This window comes from Gastrolobium bilobum, unplaced genomic scaffold, assembly GCF_033153095.1.
Source record: "Gastrolobium bilobum isolate Gb01-03AN ecotype WA unplaced genomic scaffold, APGP_CSIRO_Gbil_v1 utg865, whole genome shotgun sequence".
NCBI lineage: Eukaryota > Viridiplantae > Streptophyta > Magnoliopsida > Fabales > Fabaceae > Gastrolobium > Gastrolobium bilobum.
Window position 1 is genome coordinate 105,349 of NW_026896338.1, and position 17,222 is coordinate 122,570.

Sequence of the window (17,222 nt, forward strand, 5' to 3'; positions counted from 1 at the left end):
AAATAGAACTAAGTTAAACGGATTAAGATTCCTCTTGTTAGGCTCTAGATACCATGTTGAATATCATAGATACAAGAGGAAATGATAGTAATCCTTGTTGTATTAAACTACACAACATTGGTGCTATTATATAGCAAACCAATTGAAGAATACAAAGAGACACACTCAATGTGGGACTTCTACACTATTAACACTAACACTCTTAACACTAACAAAAGAAGCAAGCACAGAGGGGACCTTGCAGAACAAATTCAGCTCATTCTAAAATCCAAATCAAGGCAAATAATGCCACGCGGTACTGAATTGCGTACAAAGCTAACAATGGACCCTTATTGTTTTCTTTTTCAATTTCCAGTTGTTGAGATATATAGTCCCACATTTAGTTGTATGTGCAACTAATGTGGAGTTTATAAGACCTTGGGCACTCCCACCCTTAGAACTAGCTTTTGGGGTGGTGTATCGCAAGGTTCTTTACATGGTATCAGAGCCTCGCCGCTCCTCACTTTCTCTTGTGGAGTATCTTAGCACAGGTAGGCTGGGCCTGTTGCATTGTCCACGCTTCAAGCCCAAAAGGCTCTCGTGTGATGTGGCGTGTTGAGATATATAGTCCCACATTTGGTTGTATGTGCAACTAATATGGAATTTATAAGACCTTGGACACTCCCACCCTTAGAGCTAGCTTTTGGGGTGGTGTATTTCAAGGTTCTTTACACCAGTTGTTACTTGAACAGTGGAAGCAGCATCTTTTTATTTGTGTTCAAATTTTGTCCTGTAAACTTGTAAGAAAACTCATGCAGACATTTATATTTTTTGGGTTTAATGAGTATAATGTTGCATGATGTAAGAAAATTTTCTTACATTCACAATAAAGAGGATAGAGAAAGTGGAATAATGAAAGAGAAAAAAAAATATATAGACCCCACCTCTTAGTTATATGTGTAAGAAAGTTTTCTTGGGTCATATAATATTACACTAGTACAACTCTTAATTTTTAGTAATAAATAGAGAGGGAAAACTTTTTCTCATGTTGCATGAGAATTCAACTCTCATGTTAGTGACCCTTCGATTTGCGTGCAAAATTTTTCTTTTCTTTTTCGTTTTTTAATAAATATGGGACCCACCATTAATTGAGTCACAACATGAGAATTAAATTCGAGAAAATCAAATCCCAGGAATAGCTAATGCCAAAACAATAGGACTCATTAAAGTTGCTCGCTGTAAATACAACATAAACTTACGTGTGCTGTGAAACTCTCTGAAGTTTTAATAATGCGGCCGTATTTAAAGGGGAAAAGAAATCCTGCTATGACACTTGGCACAATAATTTAAACGGAGACTTAAAATAAGAACGATATTATGTGTAATTGGAAAATTAAAAAATTCAAATGAAAAATAAAAAAATGAACACAAAGGAAAAAAAGAAGAAGAAGAAGCTTACTTTAGTGTTGTTTTTTAATTATGAAGATCTGACATCTGATGAGTTGAGTGGCAATAATTAAGGATTACTTTTCTATGACTCGCAAATGTACTTCAATATTTAATATAAACAATATATAGTTGAACATATTACATGAGATTTGTGTAGAACCTATATATAGAGAGAGAGAGATACACTTAATTCCGCTGCTCATTTATCGTAATCACACGGATTCTATGGATAAGATTTTGTATATGTTTCCCTCTTATCTATAGTTAATTACAATATTTGTTGGCAAATCACATCAAAAAAATAAAAAAAGAGATCAAAAAATCATTGTTCGGATATATTGAAGCACTATGAGGTTAGGTAAACATCTTCAAGATAAAAGAAGAAAAAGAGGTTACAAATTAATATGGTGGATCGTAGATGTCCAATCAAATAGCCGTGGGTCTTATGGGATCAATATGTTATCAGGTATTTATAAATGAAATACTTTAGAAGTTTGCAAATTATTGTATATTATGATTGACGGCATAGCAGACCGAAGTGTATGCATATACACCGAATACAATGACATGACAAAAATTAATTATTTTTTTTAAATTTCACATGATTTGTTAAATGAAAATTTTGTATTTATATCTATCAAGAATAATATAAATTATTAAAAAAATTCTTATCTAACACCTTAAATTTGTGGATTGAATTAGTTTTTTATATGGTATCAGAGTCTTTTTAATGATTTATATTATTCTCTAACACTTCTCCTCACGCAAGAGCTATTTGGATTTGATTGAACTTCTGATCTTATGGTTATTAAAGTTTTGATACCATGTAAAAAAAATCAGTTCAACCTAAAATCTTAATATGTTAGGTGAGAGCTTTTTTAATGATTTATATTATTTTATAACAATATCTCTCTTCACCTTTATTAAATAGGTGAATCTCAATTATCATTAACGAAGAAAAAGAGATACAAAAATGTCACATGAACTGGCTATTTGAAATTTTAATATGAGAAAATTCATTTACAGGAAATAGATCCTCTCTATAAAAAAATCATAATATTATCATGTGAAAAGATCATATTTATATAAAGATACATTAAAGTTATAATTTTATAACAATCTATTTTAATATTTTTTATATTGTATGTATGTACGGTTTACCATACATAGTAAACAGTTTGCTTGGTGGATACGTAATTGGTCTGGCTGTATACTGGAAACTGTTGTAAACCGTATTAAGCACAATAATACTTGATTGAAATTATCAGTGAGTTGTGTGCATAAGGTATGGTATGGCGAATCTTATCTTAGGGTAAATAATAGAATATGAACATTGGGTTCCCTTCCCTCCTTCCTACGCATGTCCTTCATTGAAAGTTTAAACAGGTGAAAAACTGACAGGTCAGTGCAGTGACAGAAATAGAGGCATCCAGATCACGCCACGTGTCCTTTTTCATCCCATGCTTTCGTCACACACACTTCCATTCCCATTAATATCATTCGTTTGAAAATTTCCTCATATTCAAACACCCAACCCAATCATTACAATTTATTCACCACAACACAACACAACTCATGTGGTTTTCTTCCTTTTACTACCCTCTATTTACAAATATAAATAAATAAATTTAAAATAAATAAAATAAAAACGTCACTCTCTCTCTCTCTCTCGCTAACGCTTCATCCGTACCCATGGCCGTTTTTCTTTCGCCCATCCCTCCCAATCCCAAACCACCTTTTCATCTCTCTCTGTTCTGAATTTCCATCTTCGTCTCCATATTCTCTCTCTCTCTATCACTCTCTCTCTCTATATATATATATTTATACATATTTTCTTCTTGTGCATCTCTATCTGTTTGTTCGTTTCAGTATTCACCCGCGTTTTCCATGGAGTCGGCGAAGATTGCTGGCTTCTCTCTGAAAACCCTAATTAGGCCGTGAAACCTACCTCATCGATCTCGTATTTCGAAAATGGCGATTGTGACGGGAGATCGCTACCTGGAGAAGCTGGTGCAGTTCGTGGAGAAACATGTGGGTCCTCTGGTCGAAGGAGCCTTGGTCCTGAAGCTTAATCCGGCGGGCCTTCACTATGTCCAATCCAGGCTGGAGGCACTGCACGAGCTCGAAAGCCTCTTAGCCGGCGCCCCCGTCGACTACCTCCGAGCCTACGTGTCCGACCTCGGCGATCACCGCGCCCTCGAACAGCTCCGGAGGATCCTACGGCTCCTCACCTCACTCAAGGTCGTTTCGGTGTTGCCCACGCCCGTTAGGGATCCCACGCCCTTGTCCTTCTTGCCGTTTGGGCGATTGAAGGTTCTGGAGCTCAGGGCTTGCGACTTGTCAACTTCCGCCGCCAGAGGCTTGCTCGAGCTCAGGCATACTCTCGAGAAGATCATTTGTCACAATTCTACCGTGAGTTTGAATTCCCGATTGTGATTATGGAATGATAGTTTCTGAATTGCTTTCTTCATAATTTATTGAGTGAACTGAGTCTAGGAATTTTGTGTATTTTAGAATGCTCTGCGGCATGTGTTTGCTAGCAGGATAACGGAGATAAAGGATTCTCCGCAATGGAACCGCTTGTCGTTTGTCTCTTGTGCATGTAATGGTTTGGTCCTCATGGATGAGTCTTTGCAGCTTCTTCCTGCTGTTGAAACACTTGACCTTAGCAGGAACAAGTTTGCCAAGGTAGATAATCTACATAAGTGTACGAAATTGAAGCATTTGGACCTTGGTTTCAATCACCTGAGTACATTTGCACCTTTCAGCCAGGTATGTGGTTAAACAGTTAAAGTATTCATTATCTGGTCCGGTCGAGATGATTACATCCAGTATTATATGCTAGACCTTGTATGTCTCGGATGATTTATATTTTGTTTGTTTTAACTGAGTATAAGTGGAATGCTATAGTTGACTTTATCAGTATCGTTGTAAAACTGGAGTTTCTTCTTCTTCTTCTTTTTATTGGGTTGTTTTGGTTTTTCTGAATCTGAAGTAATCTTTCATAATCTGGGCTACAAAATTGTAAGAATTTTAGTTTGGAACTTTTGGTGGATCTGTTAAAGGCCATTCATGGAATTGTTGAGACTTGAGAATAAAATCAACTGAAGTAAAATTCTATCCAGGTTATCCTTGTAACTTAAATTTTACTCTCAACATTTAACACCGTATGACATTGTGGGATTTTAGAAATTGTAAACTCGAATATAAATCGTTTTATTCATACTTTCTTGGTTGCGACAATTTTTTTCCCCCAGCCACCTTTATTGAGAATATTAGTTAGCTTGGTTATGGTTTTCTCTTAGATGTCAAGGATCAAACATCCCCAAAGCTTAAGTTATTAGATGCAGTCCCATGAATGTCTTTGTCTCAAGCAGCACACTGGCTATTTCAATGGATGGGATGTGGGTTTGGTGTCCCCAATTGGAGTTGATTTGGTTTGATTTTTTAAATTCAGGATAGGTTCTTCGTGTAATTACTGCGAGATTGAAAATTCAGTATTCTGCTGCTGATCCTGTGATGAGCAATCTAGTAATGGGTTAAGTGGAAGCTAAAATGGTGTGGGATCAGCTAAGATATGACCGTTTAAGCTTTGATTGACTTGTCATCCTTTGATTATCACTATTCTGCTATTTCTGTGGTTGTCTTTGATAAAACAATAATGATCCTAGTGGGCTTTTTGATACATTTATGTTCAGAGTATTTGAGGGTTAGTCTGAACGATCCTAGCATGATCATGACCGAACTATTGACCAGGTGGAATATAGATTTGAATGAAACTAACCTTGTAAACATTTGTTTCATAAATTATATTTCCAGAATCCAGATTTATTACTTGGGAGAGCCATTGCAAGAGTGGAATTCAAATCCTGCAGAGTTGGCTCAATTGAAGTTGTAAATATAGGTATAGAATGAGTTTCTGATTGCACATTATAGTGGGAAAAGTAAAGTTCATTAGGTGAGGGTTTATGAATGTTGTAAATGTCGTTTTCATGTTGATCACACCATGAACAAACATATAAGGAGTAGATGCAGACATGCCACACAATCACCAGGTTAGATCCTTAGAAATTGTTATGTTCCCATAATTAGCTGCCGTTATATTTATTTTGAGCATGTTCTTTTTTGTACTCCCTCTACACACTCTCTTCACAATGAGATTCAATTCATAGGAATCAAAATTAATGATTGCATTGACTTCCCCGGCTACATGTAAAGAACAGCTCGGTCCTCCGAAGTTAATCTGCTTGCAGTTCTGAGATTCATGGAAATATGGATTGACATTTTGGGACTGAAAGTTGAATGACTTTTGCTTGAGACTTCAAATTTATTGTCCTCAGAACTGGATATGGAATTTCATTGAAAATTCGTCTGTTTGTGCTAGCTAGTTACTCAGAATACTTAAATGCAGTGAAAGCAAATTATTTTTAGGAAAGTTCTTAATATCTTGTGTTTTAATTGCATAGTTATCAAATGCGAATTGCGGTCTGATGCGGCCAACCCTCAAAACCGCTATAGCGTTATTGCGGGTTGTGGTTGCGGAAATAGCGGAAAAAATATATTTATTAAAAAAATAAATTATATGTGTATATATATATGTGTGTGTGTGTGTGTGTGTAACATAATAAATTATTAAAAAATAATAACACTTACAAAATATACAAATAATAAAAAAAATTAAAAATAAAGGTAGAGTTGACATGTTACCTCTTAGCAATAAGTGTCCAAACTTTAGCTATAGTTGTACTACCTTTAGTTGTAACTATACTTTACTGATTTACCAGATTTATCTTAGTTACTTTAGTGTTTTACCTTAGTTACCTTTTAATGATGCATTCTTTTTATTTTTGGGATATAGAAATAGTTTTACCCACTATCACTATAACCAGGTTACTTGGTTACCGTGAATTGTGAATCACTTTTCTGACAAATGTACTTTTCTTTTCTTTGAATAAAGATAGTTTAGAATCTTTTTCTCTCTCACTTTTTCTCTTTCATCCGTTCTCTCTCACACAGTTTTTCTTTTTCTCCTTCATATGTTTTCTCTCTCTCTCTTACTATTTCTCTCATTTTTTCTCCTTTTCTCCGTCATCTCTCTCTCTCTCTCTCTCTCTCTCTCTCTCAAAGCTTTGCTTCTTTGTTCATGGCTTCCACATTGAACTTCAATATTATAAGAGAGAAAACGAGCGCGATAAAGAAAGCAAGAGAGGCAGAAGAGAGACACACAACAGAGAGGCAAAAAGGCAGAAAGAGAGAGTGGGTTAGGGTTAAAACCATAAAAAGATACTGTTGTGGCGAGCAACAGCCGCTATTGCGATCTGGTGCGGCGCGGCATGGATAGTTGCGGCGAAGCTCCTCCAAGCGCAACTGGCGCGGCTTTATGTTTAATTGTATGCCTTTCGTTTAGGAATCAGCTCTGGACTCATACCAATTTTGTTGGATCATGCAGGTTTCCTGTCATATTGTTAAACTAGTTTTGAGGAACAATGCTCTAACTACTTTGCGTGGGATTGAGAATTTGAAGTCACTAGAGGGACTTGATGTTTCCTACAACATTATTTCCAATTTTTCTGAGCTAGAGTTCCTTGTGGGCCTTCCATATCTTCAGAGCTTGTGGTTGGAAGGAAATCCTTTGTGCTGTGCTCGATGGTATAGAGCACAAGTATTCAGTTTCTTCACCAACCCAGAAAAGGTAAGTTTATATTGTTTGCTTTCACATACTCTGTCTCCATTTCTGTCTATTTGTTTGTAGCTTTGTGCTGCATGCTCTTATTTGAGGGTGTGATTATCCATGTGTCTGCTTGTCAGTGTTGTGTTATGCTATATTAGATTTGACTATACCTCAATTTCATTTTCAGATATCATTTAATTTCTGAAGTTTGCAGCATTTTTGGTGTAATATTATCTTCATATTTTTTTTTCCTTTTTAAATTTGGATTTTGTTCTTCCCCTTTGCTAAACTTACATATTTTCTTCTTTGTGTTGATCAGTTGAAGTTAGATGAGCAGGAAATAAGCACTAGAGATTTTTGGCAGAGACAAATAATTATTGCCAGTATGCATAAGCGACCTGCCAGTTTTGGAATTTATGTGCCCGCAAAGGATGAGCCTCTAGTGGAAGGGGGCAATGGTGGAAGGGTATGTAATTGGTGAAATTGGATATGTATCTGTAAAAATGAAAATAATAATTTATTTATTTTGCACCTTAGGTATGTTGCTAATTATTCTCATTTCTGAAAATTGTACCTGAGAGGCCAATTTCATCTGGACATGTACCTATCATGACTTTGAGAAGCGTAATACTTTCTTTTTTGATCTGCATAGAGATTAGCATCATAATATTCTTGTTTCCTCCTGCAGAGAAAGGCCTCTCGCCTTGCAAGTATTAAGAGTGAAGAAGAGATCACTAGCATATGTTCTGACGAGGAGTCTGTGTCATGTGCCAGTGAAATGCAAAATGGAGAGGATCCTGATTTATCTAATGAAGAAGCTGAAATAATGGATTTGATAAATAGAGTTGAAAATATGAAGAAAGAGCGTTCTAACCTTTGGTTGCGGGAATTTAAAGACTGGATGGATATTGCTTCTGATAAATTGGTAGAAACTAGGAAAGAAGGCAGAGCTGAATTGCATCATCGGAAAGAAAATTACATCAGAAACAAGACAAATGAGGAGCAGCAAGGTGGAGTTCAAAGATATGCTTCAGACTCTGTTTTAGCCTCAGGAGATGAGAGTAGCATGAATATTTTAGAATCTGATAGTTCTTTTGTAGATACGTCTGCTAGTTTTCATGGACAGCAGTACTTTGATTATAGAGGTTCGCTTGGTAATGCTAGTGGGGCCTCTCTTTCTGAATTTGGAGGAGTGGATGTGGAGCGTCTGAAATCTTTTTCACTTGAGGGAATTAGTAGTTCACTCCCACAATCTAAAAGTTCTCATTCTGACACCACGTCCAACCAAGGGGCACATAGACTGGCTGAAAATGTCAGCATCTCACCATTGACCACCATTAATGATATATCTGAGTCTCAGTCATCATCTGCATGTCCTACATCTCCTCCTCATTTTCAAGAAGACCTTCTTCATCGCCGGCAACACTTGATCGAGGAAATTTTGCAGTTGTCAGCAGATTCCTTTTCAGTGGCATCTTCTGATAGTAACACAAGCTGTAGTGAAGTTGATAACAGTGAATTTGAGCCATCAGTGCCTAAAGTTGATAATTTCCCATGCAAATTTTTTATGAATGAGAGTGTTGATGGTAATATATCTCAAAATCAACTCAAGGAAAAGTCTTACAACCCAAGACAAGGAATTCCTCATGCAAAACAAAATGGCATATGTTTATTTGGTTCATCCAGTGACCAAACTTCTAAGCAGCATTCAATTGATTTTACTGCTGGTGCTGACAATGGTGAGAGTGCTTTTTCTGCCAGTCGAGATGCTGATTTGTTGGAGAAAAGAAAAATCAGAAAAAAAGCCAAGAAGAGAGTTATTTCAATATTAGAAGAGAATCATCCGGATGGCAATGCATGTGATCTCGAACAAGAGCAGATAAGTAAAGGACAGATTTATACAAATTACAAACAAGAATTGGATGTTGATGATTTTACTGATTTTTCTGGGGGTTATTCCTCTACCCAAGAGAATGATGATTTTATTGTGACATATTTCAATTCGAGTATTGCTGACTCTGAAGCCAGTGAGATCTGTAGTCATTGCATACGCTGTAATTGTGTCCTTGAGAGGGAGACTATCTATACAGAAAGGTAATTATCAATTCATAAGCAATTAAGTGAACTTGATGGGAAGAATCAAATGGATAATAATTTCATCTAATGCAGTTTTGGTTGCTTGGTATCTTTTGTTATGTCTGCAGTAATTTTTTCTTTTCAGGGCTACAAGTCAATTATTGTTCATATTTATTATTTTTATGTTTTAACTTTTTACTGTTCTTTTCTGATTCTCATGGTGTGCATCTCATCTGCAAATGAAATTAAGATATGCTCAGTTTGTTATTTCACTGAATTCTGTGAATATTTTGTTTCGAACTCACCAAATGTCTTACCTTGCATATAATCACATATATTGTTAATATTTTATACATGGTATCTATTTTTATCTTCTAATCCTTCTTAATCGACTAGTTTTTCTATGATACCAACTGTTGAAGGTACTTTCCTATAGTTTCCTGTTAATTACATTCAACAGTGTCTCCAAGGAGTTGCAAAAATATTTGTATTTGTCTAAATGGCCTTCCTTTCCTCAAGTGTTCAAGTAGAAACCTCCCTTCTTTTTTCTACCCGGACACTTAACTTGTGCAGAAGGTGGAAGATTTAAGACTAAAAGTATCAAAGAATTTATAATTTTTTCAAAAAGAAAATAGATAAGTCACCTAATTTTTATAGCAAGGGTAGTAAAATAGCATTGAACGTGACTTAAAAGTCATCCTTTAAAATTCTCAGTACTTAACCTTTTAGTGTACCAAAGATCCTATTTTGATTTGAAAGGAATGTAGTAATTATTGAAGATAAGTATCATTTTTTTAATCTTAATCATGTGAAACTAACTGTAATTTAAAATTGAATCAACGAGAAAACTTAATTCATTTTAATTTTATTTAAATCAAGAGTAAAACTAGTTCTAATTTTTGTCATTGATTATTGTCAAATATTTGCATTTGTTTAGTTAATGTAAATCAATAAACAGGATCATATAGATAAATTTTTATTGTGAAAATTCCTAAAACACATTTCATAATTGATGTATTTTATAATACAAAAGAGTGTCATGATAAAAAAGATATAATTAATTTCTGCATTACAGGATTCTGTACTTTCTTCTTTTTCTCTTCGTTTTTTTTTTGTTTCCTCTTCCACCCCAAAGTTCAGTTCTAGATCCATTGCTATTACCCTCCATATAGATTATATGATACTTTCTAAAAATAACACTTTTGAGAAATGATTATCACTGAAAGTATTCCTTCCCACATTGTTCTGCGCTGATTATAGTTTGTACTCTCAAATTTTTGCTCATCCCTGCTATGGCATATGTAATTTTGATTTTTCCCCATGTAGAGAAGTTGCAGTATTGCTGAGTAGCCATAAGAAGCTCTATGTGCTGCTAATCAGTGTTGCTTCTGATGGATCAGGTTAGGCTATACCCTTTCTTTTCTGTTGGCAAGCGTTACTTAATTGTTTCTTTCGTTTTAGTGCAATCTCTTTGCTCCTTTTGTCCATGCTTATCATATTAATTTCTGTAAATTATTAAACCTCCTTTTCTGCACTGGAGGTTAAATGATTTAGGAGGCTCGGACTGCCATTTGTGTTTTTTAAAATGAGGTTCCATAGCATTTATCGTGTTTGGCTACTGTATTGCTGAAAATAGGCGTGAGATTGCATTGTTCAAACGTCAAAATTAATTCAAGTGACAGCAACTCCAGGGAGCTTTTACTTTTGCACTGTTGAAATGTGCATTGATAATTTACCATCATACCCTCATTTCTCTCTTCATTTCTTTTAAGGTTACATTGCGTTCTTTTTGGTAATTTTACCCTAAATTTGACTTATAGAAACAAAAACAGTTTTTTAAACCCAACTTTTAAAATAGAGTAAATACTCTTTTTGATCCTCAGCAAATTTCACGATGCCCATTTTAGTCCCTAGCAAATAAAAAGGCCCATCGTGGTCCCTAAGAAATTCAAAATGGACTCATTTAGTTGAAATCGTGATCCTTCACAAATTCAAAAAAGACCCATATTAGTCCCTAAAAGGACTAAAATGGGTCCATTTTGAATTTCTTAGGGACCACGATGGGCCTTTTTATTTGCTAGGGACTAAAGCGGGCATTGTGAAATTTGCTGAGGACCGAAAAAGGTATTTATCTTTAAAATATCATTCTCAAACAAAAATCAATTCCTTTGAAATCAGTTCTACAAAATTTAAACCAAAGTGGCCCTTAAAAGGCCTAATTTTCACTTCCTTTGACTGCAAACAATGGCATTTCATACATACCAAGTCGCCAATATTTTATCCATGTTTTGCAGCTTAAAAAATAAACAATACATTTTAACCCTCCCTTATTAATTCAACAAATTACATCTTGAAATCTTTTTTCATTGATTGCTTCTTTTATAGCTATTAAAATCCCTCTTGAATATGCCATCCAGGAACACTTCTGAGCGTATTGAGTTGCCACAAGATTGAAGAAGTTAGTGAAGTGGTTGTTGGAATGGGACTTCAGGTGTTAAGGTTAGCGAACTTGTATACTTACATGAACTAAAGAAGTGGTAACTTTATAAATGTAATTCTTTGGCTCGTCAGGGTGAATTTCGAGAGTGGTGAAACATACCTTTTTGTAACAAGAAGTATTGAGAAATCAAGAGAGTTATTATGTACCATACACGATTCATGTGGAGGGAACAGTAGATGCTTAATAACAAGGTGATTTACCTTATGCCTTACACTTTAAATTATTAATTTGGGTGTCAATGTATGCCTATATTTGTATTTTTTTTAAAAAAGTTTGTCTTTATGAAAGTATGTAATGAATATTTCACTTTGATATTATTAATTGCTTTATAGTTATGAATATATTTCATTTCTTTTTTATTTTCAATTCTTCCTGCTATAATAGACTGGGGTTTTGGAAATTTAAATGGCAGTTTGGAGCAGGTCCAGGTTGAGTTGTTTGACAACCAAATATGTGGTGGTTCAAACGGTAGCATATATCAGTATGCAATGGTGCTCGTCTGTTGTAACAATGACAGTGGTATGCTTCTCTCTAGTCATTTTATGTTGTACACTTTTCCTTTATATTCTATTCATAATGAGAACAACAGCGGTCAGTTCTTGTTTATTTTAGTAAGACTTCTTTGAGATTAATTTGCAGCTCTGAATTCTGAAAGATGATATTTTATAACAAAATCTCTTAAAAGTAGGTATGAAATGCTATTGTTGGAAAAAATTGTTTTATTAGTTGGTAGGAACAATGAATGCATAACTCATTTAGATGGTTGATTATGTGAATCCACTAATTCGCTAGAGTTTTTGTTCAAGTTTACCTTCACCATTATTACCTCTTGAAGGTTTCAGAGACTATGTTGTATTTTTAACTGTACTGGTATTGATAATCTTTAAAATATGTCTTGTATTAAAAATTGCTAGGACTTTTATATTCTTTTTGGAGGGAGGTTATATTTACAAACTCATATATTGCACTTTGTACTCCCCGGAGTATATAGGCAAACTATGGCCACTACCCATACAATAGCAGTTCACATAGACCAATCAAGCCATAATCTAACATTTAAAATAATTCCCAATGTGAATGACTATTGTATGGGTACTAGCCATAGTTTGCCTATGTATTCCGGGGAGTACAAAGTGCAATATATGAATTTGTAAGCGAAAAAGTTTGTAAATATAATCTTCCTCTTTATTTATTAATTAATAGTTTACAGACATAAACTTGTCCTTAGTTTTATACCTACAGAGGAAGCATGGCTTTCGAGATCGCTGTTTGTGATTGGAGGAGGGTATATGCTTTTATGCGTTGAAGATGTTAAGCAGCTGTACTCATTTTCATCCGATGCGTCGGTGTCTCCATATTTCAGAATTGATTCATATTGCTCCATTACCGACCTAACTGAGATGGTAAGTACCTTTTTGGGGCGTTATAAAGTGATGCAGAAAATACCGGACGTTAGAAACAAACAAAGCCAGTGGGTTTTGAATTATCATCCCAATCATCCTCATAAACAATACATAACTTGGGCCATCTTCTTTGAAGAGCAAAACTAGCATGAAGACGTGAAAAACACCCTTTTTTTCCTGTTGAGATATATAAAACCATTAATGTACCCTCATCTTACAGCTTAAGCTTTTGGGTTGAATTGGTTCTTTACATGGTATCAGAGCCTCGTGTCCCGGGTTCGATCCTCGCCGCCCCCCACTTTCTTTCAAGTGGAATTTCTTTGTTCGCACAGGTAGGTGGGCCTGTGCATTGTCCACCCTTCAAGCCCAGTGGGCTCTCGTGTGAGGGGGCGTGTTGAGATATATAAAACCATTAATGTACCCTCACCCAACAGCTTAAGCTTTTGGGTTGAATTGGTTCTTTACATTTCCTAATTAAATAACTTCTCTAAAACTCCCCCGGGCACCCCGGAACATTGACTGTTCTTTACCCTCCCTTTTGATTAAACATTCGTTAATTGGCTTATTGTTTAATGTTACTCTTTCCAGGTCATTGAGGTTGGTGAAAGCTGCTGTGTGACTTTAGTTCTGACATGTCCAATGGCAAAATTTCATCCCTCTACCAGAATGAACCTTGAAGCTACCGGTCATGGAAACACAGCTCCAGGCTCTCTTAAATTGAAGCTTCAGTGGTTCTCCAAAGATAACCTTTTGAAGTTCGGGTCATTGTTGAAGGCAATCCATGCAGAAAAAGGGGTATCTCCTTTGGTAGTAAGATGTATATCGTAAATCTTTTTTGCTCTCTATTCATATTCATTTCATTCATTTGTTTTTGGTTTTCATTTTTTTTTTTTTTTAAATTAGTTTGCTTGCTTAGCGTGTTGGGTTTATGATAGCTTCCTTCCCTTTTAATTCTTTGATTTATATCCACGCAGTGGTTGTTCATTTTCAATGTATAGAATTGTACAGTTTCACTGCACATTGTTAACCTACTTGTGTTGCTCCTTCCTCCCCTGCTTTCCCCTCTACCTTGATGGAAAAATATGTGATGAGAAAGATCTTCATGGAAATGTTGCAGCAGTTGTTTCTTTATTCAAGATGCCTACGCATGAAGCTTATATGTTGTATAAAAGGATGAATTTTGTAGAAAATTTATTAGAGTATCACTAAAACCATTCCCCATGAAATCCCAACTTACAAGGTTAAGTGTAAAGAAGATATTTATATGCAGCCATACTCTTGTCTATTTGCGGCCTTATCAGTGCTCCTCGCTCACCTAAAAAGAGTTTGACTAGTAAATGTAATCTCTTGCCATTTTCTAATTTGTGAAGACTATGCATCTTGGAATCTTGTGTGCAACTTTCGTTATGTTTACCAATTGAAAAGTATTGTCAAAATCTCATTTTCTGTTTGTAAGTTACATATCTTTTCTGCTCTTGAGCCAGAGATATTGAGAGGAAATGGTCATTGCGTATTATGGAATGCTACTTGTTAGTGGGAATAAAATACATAAATCAAGCTGAATCAAAAAGTAGATTGCCTCTGCTTATCTGGTTTTTTGCCAGGGCCAGTTGGAAACTTTTTGAATATGCAACCAAATCTGTAATTGTTAGTAGTCAACTTCAAGAACCATTAAGAATTAGTGCAGCAATTACCCTATTAAACTGCTCAGTGGACAGCATGACTTTGAAATATTACTTCGGAACGTAAGTAGGCAATGTCCCCTGATATCGTAATTTGAGGGATGACGCAATTTTAAATGATGATATATAAATCAGTTATTCTGGTTCAATTTAAAACCAATTGAAAAGTTTGCAACAACAACCAAGCCTTGAATGGAATATACTCACTGTCCACGTTGGGACTAAATCTTATTTTCATCTTTTAAATCTTGCCAAGAATATTATTGGGAGTAATAAAGGAAAAAGCTGCTGTCTCTCGTTGACTAAAATAAACTAAAGTATAAATCATCAAATAAAAGTGTGTAGGCTCATTTGAAGAGGAGAGAGGAAAAAAGAAATGAGCCCGACACATTTTTATGTCAGTGTAAAAAATAAAATTATCTCTTATATATATATATATATATATATATATATATATATATATATATATATATATATAGTCCGCTTTTTTACAGTTAAAGATAACTTATCTATATTAAGCCCAAAACATGACGATTGACGTCGTTTTAATGCGAAAATCAAGATATTTTCGTAATTATAATTTATTTCATGGTTATAATAGTCTTTTTCATTATAATTTTTTTTTTCAATTCAAAACGACGTCGTTTCGGAATAAATATAAATAACTTATCTACATTAGAAATATTAAAGCCATATATATAATTCACCCAAATTTAAAATAGTAGTACTACGTTTTTACCCAAAAAATAAATAGTAGTACACTACGTACCCGAACATACGACTTCACATCACTACTTGACCGTCCCACATCGCGATCTGCATCCGGTGATTCAAAACTGTTTTCAAATTGGGTCATCCAGTCCTTAACCGTACTTTCTAATAGGCCCAAGGACGGCCCAAATTAAATCTAGCTAGGGTTTCCTATCCTCCCAATTTATGTAGTATATATATGTATGTGTAGGTGTATGTGTTGGTGCAGCACGATCAGATATCAGAGTGGGACGTAGTTGGTTGCTACGGTGCCAATGTTTTCTGGGTTATTTGTTGTGCTGATATATAATTAATCTCAAAATGAATTTTTGTTCGTTTTTCTTAATTGCTTCAAGTTTGTTATTTAGTTTCAATTTAGCGTTTTGTTATTTCTGAGATGAAAATGGAAGGAAAGGCAATTAGATAGCGTCACTGATGCGCTTTGTTTGATGAATAGCGTATTCAGCCCTTTTCGTTGCCGAAAGTGATGATTGAGCAGATATGCTTGCGATCGCCGTTCTTCTTTCAATACGGTTCTTGCATTCAGATGCTCAAACATTTATTTGTTTTTCTTTTCTTTTTTTAATATCTTTTTTATTTTTCACCATTTCAATAAGAAAAACCATATCTTTCAAATCAACAACAATAGAAAGACATGCTCTGTAATCAATCACCATCATAAAATGTTTTGTTTTGTGCTGGGTTATCTTTGAGCATGCTCAAGAATGCATAAACTACTCATAAACCGTAATTCTTGAAAGATTATCTTAGTTAGGTGTTAATTTTAAGGGAGGATACTAACACGCTCGAACTTTACGTCATACAAGCTCATAATTAATTCATGCTCGCGTATGTGCAAGCCTGTAAATTTGTACCTTTTATCTGGCATTCGAATCGAATATACTGTGTAGGCCTGATTGATTGTATTTTTTGGTTTATTTCTAGAGAGTATTTTATAAATTATTTTTTCAAAATAAAAATATCAATAGTGTGTTTAGTAAAACCATTATTGTAAACAATTCAAACCTTAAAAAAGAGTCAAAATCACGCTTGTTAAATTGTTTAGATATTAAGATTTGAAAAAGAAGAAAATGTTATATTAATTTTTTTAATTTGAAAGTTTCTGGTTTTGGAATATCATATCTTTCTGTCTTTTGTTTGGCACGGCCCGTGGTGTTCTCTCTACCTTTCCCTTTTTGGGAGAAATATTCAAAGATACAAAGTTTTGGCAGCGTATGTTGGATATAATCATGCTACATCTGCCGTTTGCCATGGATGAAACAACTATGGAGGTTGGAAACTGTAGCCAACAGGGTGGGGTTCATGATATCGTGAAAAAAAAAATATTGTAATTTTCCTTAAATTGATAACAAAATGGAAGCATAAATAAGGAATTATTAAGGTAGAGGCTATAAAGGTTAGTAACACATACATGATACACCTAACATTTTCTAGAAAATATTAAGGTAGAGGCTACAGACTTAAGAAGATTATGTCCGTTAAAGAAAATCAACCTTAAAATCATGAACCTGTTTGTTCCTAAAATCAGGTTGTCTTTTCCTCAAGTAGCACACGGAAAATATTTTCTAGACATTATAAACCTGTAATTCTACCTTATTGCTAAATCATATTCATATCATCTCATAAGCAGGTCTCTACGTCCAAATCATTTGATTGTAATAATAATCCTTTTATCTTATTAAAATGACTCA

At 34.7% G+C, this 17,222-nt stretch overlaps 1 protein-coding gene across 3 annotated transcripts; it reads left to right on the forward strand.

Moving 5' to 3' along the window:
* The first annotated feature begins 3,056 nt into the window (after positions 1-3,056).
* LOC133299228 (uncharacterized) lies at positions 3,057-14,424 on the forward strand. Of its 3 annotated transcripts, XM_061498661.1 has the most exons (11): positions 3,057-3,840; positions 3,943-4,200; positions 6,878-7,120; positions 7,419-7,565; positions 7,788-9,193; positions 10,502-10,575; positions 11,593-11,674; positions 11,747-11,866; positions 12,088-12,194; positions 12,918-13,078; positions 13,667-14,424. In XM_061498661.1, the coding sequence occupies exons 1-11, from the start codon at positions 3,400-3,402 to the stop codon at positions 13,904-13,906; spliced, it is 3,279 nt and encodes a 1,092-aa protein (XP_061354645.1). In that variant the 5' UTR covers positions 3,057-3,399; the 3' UTR covers positions 13,907-14,424. The 3 variants fall into 3 exon arrangements, with proteins under 3 accessions (XP_061354645.1, XP_061354646.1, XP_061354647.1); XM_061498662.1 differs by lacking the exon at positions 6,878-7,120; XM_061498663.1 differs by lacking the exon at positions 13,667-14,424 and having other exon boundaries at positions 12,098-12,194; positions 12,918-13,074.
* The last annotated feature ends 2,798 nt before the right edge of the window (positions 14,425-17,222 follow it).